The sequence below is a fragment of the Nicotiana sylvestris genome, chromosome 7 (genome assembly GCF_000393655.2).
Source record: "Nicotiana sylvestris chromosome 7, ASM39365v2, whole genome shotgun sequence".
NCBI classification, from domain to species: Eukaryota; Viridiplantae; Streptophyta; class Magnoliopsida; order Solanales; family Solanaceae; genus Nicotiana; species Nicotiana sylvestris.
In genome coordinates this window covers 116,604,833-116,608,583 of record NC_091063.1, presented here as the reverse complement: position 1 = coordinate 116,608,583, position 3,751 = coordinate 116,604,833, and the positions used below count along the sequence as shown (strand labels likewise).

Genomic DNA, 3,751 nt, shown 5'->3' with positions numbered 1-3,751 from the left:
AGATCCGTATCCGACCACTTAAAAAATAGAGAATTTTTCACAAAGCACCATCTTTTAGTCCTAATTAGCCATTAATAGAAACCCTTTGCTATATTACGTCCTATAGATATCTTTTATGCAATTCTATAATGTATTTAATGTATTTAAGGTAGTGTATTTAATAATACAACAAAAATTAGCGGCGTACAAAAAGAAAATCCAGCTAATCCTGATATGTATTTACTTGTATTCAAATGTATGTAGCGCTAAATACGTAACGTATCTGCGCAATATCTGGATCGACAAAAATGTTAAAAACGGAAGGAAATCAAATCAATTCTGATTTCCCTAATTTTACGCAACAAACATAAAAGTTATCCCATCAATCTGTATTCTTCTCAAACTCAGAAATACATAAACGTGAAAGAAGCGAAGAAACAGAGCAACATGCTTCTATATTGTGCGATTTTCTTCTCCTCCTTATCGATTGATACAAATTATATACAAAAGAAGGTATAACTCTTCTATATATATGGCAAGCTTGACAGTTTTGTTGCGTCATTCTGGAAAGTGGAACGATGAGGGCAATTATATCGACTTTTCCATTGAGGGAATACTGATTAAGGAGTATGCTTCCTTTAATGATCTAGTTGGTTCAATTTCTAATCAACTGGGTATAGATTTGAGCACAAATACCATTAAAATACAATACAATGTTGAAGGCAATCGCACGCCAATGGAAATACACAATGATATGGGTTACAGAGTGTATGTAGAATTGAAAAAAGAGAACAAAGAATTTGGGATGTATCCTCTGTGCATTACAACTATGGAAAAAGAGCTTATCTCCGGAGATGGTTTAAATTAAGGCGACATTGTGCAGATAGACGAAACAGTTCAAATGTACGATTCCGATACATATGATACACTAGCTATAGAACTTGTCAATTCAGGAGAAGCGATTGGAGTGTTCGAACTCCACAAGGATTTGATAATTTCAAAAACTAATCAAAAGGAGGTTATGGCTGGACAAGTTTATAAGGATAAGGCTACATTGAAAGAGGTGATGGAGAATTATGCTATAGCTCAAAGGTTTCAATTCCGTGTTGATCGGTCTAATGCTGTCAGGTTTGATGTTTGTTTAACTTTGTTGTATTTAGTTTTATTTGTGTGTTTCCTCCAGATGATGAACACCTTTGAAAATTTTATATTTGTTTAGTATTCTTAATAATATGTATTCAGGTGTATTTTACTATTGAAAAAATACAACAGTGGCTATGATTATTTTCATATTATGTCTATAATGTTATTAAGTGTTTGATTATTCATACGAAATGTATTTAGTTGTATTTATTGTATTTAATCACATCTAACAATATTGGAATTCGTTAGTATACAAAATTACATATACACAGATATCAATTTGGTACTTTATGAATAGGAAGTATATATGTCAGATTCGTTAAGTTGTCTGATGTATGAACTTTTTTTTCCAGCTATGCATTAATATGTATTTCAGAAGATTGTGATTGGAGGTTTAAGGCTTCAAGCATTAACAAATCGGAATTATTCAAGGTGAGATAATTCAATGACAACCATACATGTCCGCTGAAGGATAAAGTGTACGAGCAGCGGCAGACTAGTAGCAGCCTTATAAGTGGTATTATAAGGACAAAGCTTACAAACCATAAGAGAAAATACACTCCGAGGGACATTATTGATGATGTGAAATCAGATCTAGGTATTGATGTTAGCTACATGTTGGCGTGGAGGGCTAAAGAAAAGGCAATGAATTTTCTTAGAGGTGAACTGGCTGATTCATACAAAAAATTACCAGGATACTTATATACAATGGATAAGACATATCCAGGTTCTCACATAAGAATGGAAAAATCGTCAAAGAATGAATTCATGTATGTGTATATATCATTGTATGCATTTATAAGGGGGTTTGATCATTATAGACCAACTGTTGTAGTGGACGGAAGTCATCTAAAATCCTACTACACCGGGACATTCGTTTCTGCAAGCACGTTGGATGGTGCAGGTGAGTACCTCAATAATAATACAATTTGTTAATATTTAAAGCATTGGAAAACATGTATTTAAAAACAATTATATTCAATTGTATTAAACAGGTCATATATTGTCACTAGCATATGGTGTTATTGATTCAGAGAACGATGCTGCTTGGACGTGGTTCTTTGAGCAATTCAAGATAGCATACGGTGTAAGGGAAAACATGTGCATTGTTTCGGATAGAAATGAAAGCATCATTAAATCTGCATCGAGAGTGTATCCGGATGTACCGCATTGTGCTTGCATATGGCATCTATGGAATAACGTATACAAGAAATTCAAAAAGAGCCATGCCAAGTTGAGTGAGATATACTTCTCGATGGCAAAAGCATACACACAAACTGAATTTGATAGTCTGATGGAGAAGGTTGAGAAGGTAGATATTAGGGTGAAAGAATACTTAGAGTTAGCTGGTTACGAAAAGTGGGCTAGGTTGTATGCACTTGTTAACAGGGGATGGACAATGACGTCAAATATCGCTGGGTCAATCAATGCAGCACTAGTTTCAGCAAGGGAATTGCCAATATATGACTTCCTCGAAGAAGTTAGGAAGATGTTTGGTCGTTGGAATTGTAGTAACCATAAAGAAGCTACTCAGACATACAAGACGCTTGGAAAAAAATACCAGGAAATGCTGGAGTTGAATGAGACCATGTGTACCCGTATGACTATAAGTTAAATTTTTATGGCATTGCTGTATACAACTGAATACAATTTTTTTTAGGCAGAACTACCCGTTAATTTTTATGAATATTTGCTTGAACTAGTAAATAATATAGATGAATACAGGTAAATACATGTGATTATTAAGACTGTATGCACGTGATAATGAATACAATGGAATTCAGGTGATTGATACAGTTTAAATTGATTGGAAATACCTGAATACAGTTTCTCAAAAAAGGTTGAATACAAATGCATACAAATACAGACTGTAGATCATTACACAGTAATACAGTTGAATACAGTTGCTGGAATCAGCTGAATTTAACTGAAATTGGATGAAGTTGCAATTGTCGAAGTTGATAGTAACCATTTAACTCAGTAGTATGTATATATTTGTTAATTCATGTAAATGTGTTCAAAACTTATATTTCTGTTTTTAAATGTAGGTAGTACCCTCAACTGAATACTTACATATTGTTAACGATGGTGGGAGGAATTACACAGTCTGCCTGCTCGAGAGAAAATGTGTTTGTGGGAGGTTCCAAATTGATGAATTGCCATGCCCACATGCTTGGGCTATATTGAAGAGCAAGTTTTTAATGCCTGAAGAATATTGCTCTAGCTATTACAAGCCAAGTACAATTGTAATGACATACGATGTGCCAGTGTACCCGCTACCGGACAAAAATGACTGGAATATACCAGAGCATGTTGCAGAGGAGGTTGTACTACCACCCAAATGGAAAAGACCTCCTGGAAGGCCAAAGAAGAAGCGCGACAAAAATTTAAGTGAACTTGTTGTTGCCGAAAAATCAACATTCATGTAGCATATGTGGGCAGGGAGGACATAACAAGCGAACTTGTAGGAATGCTCCACGTAATAAATAGTTGTATTCTGACATGTATTGGTGACTCGACAATTTCTCAACACTTATTATGACATTATCAGCTATAATAAATTCTTTTTTCGAAGTAATATATTGTGGAATGACTTTCGTTAATATTTTTGAATTTATTTAGTTGAAGT

At 34.3% G+C, this 3,751-nt stretch overlaps 1 protein-coding gene across 1 annotated transcript; it reads left to right on the top strand.

Annotated features, from left to right (window-relative positions):
• The first annotated feature begins 511 nt into the window (after nt 1–511).
• On the top strand, nt 512–3,551 carry LOC104228333 (uncharacterized). Its single transcript, XM_070152137.1, has 8 exons — nt 512–836; nt 933–1,107; nt 1,476–1,554; nt 1,672–2,026; nt 2,118–2,720; nt 2,787–2,847; nt 2,950–3,007; nt 3,171–3,551. The coding sequence occupies exons 1-8, from the start codon at nt 512–514 to the stop codon at nt 3,549–3,551; spliced, it is 2,037 nt and encodes a 678-aa protein (XP_070008238.1).
• Nucleotides 3,552–3,751: the final 200 nt, after the last annotated feature.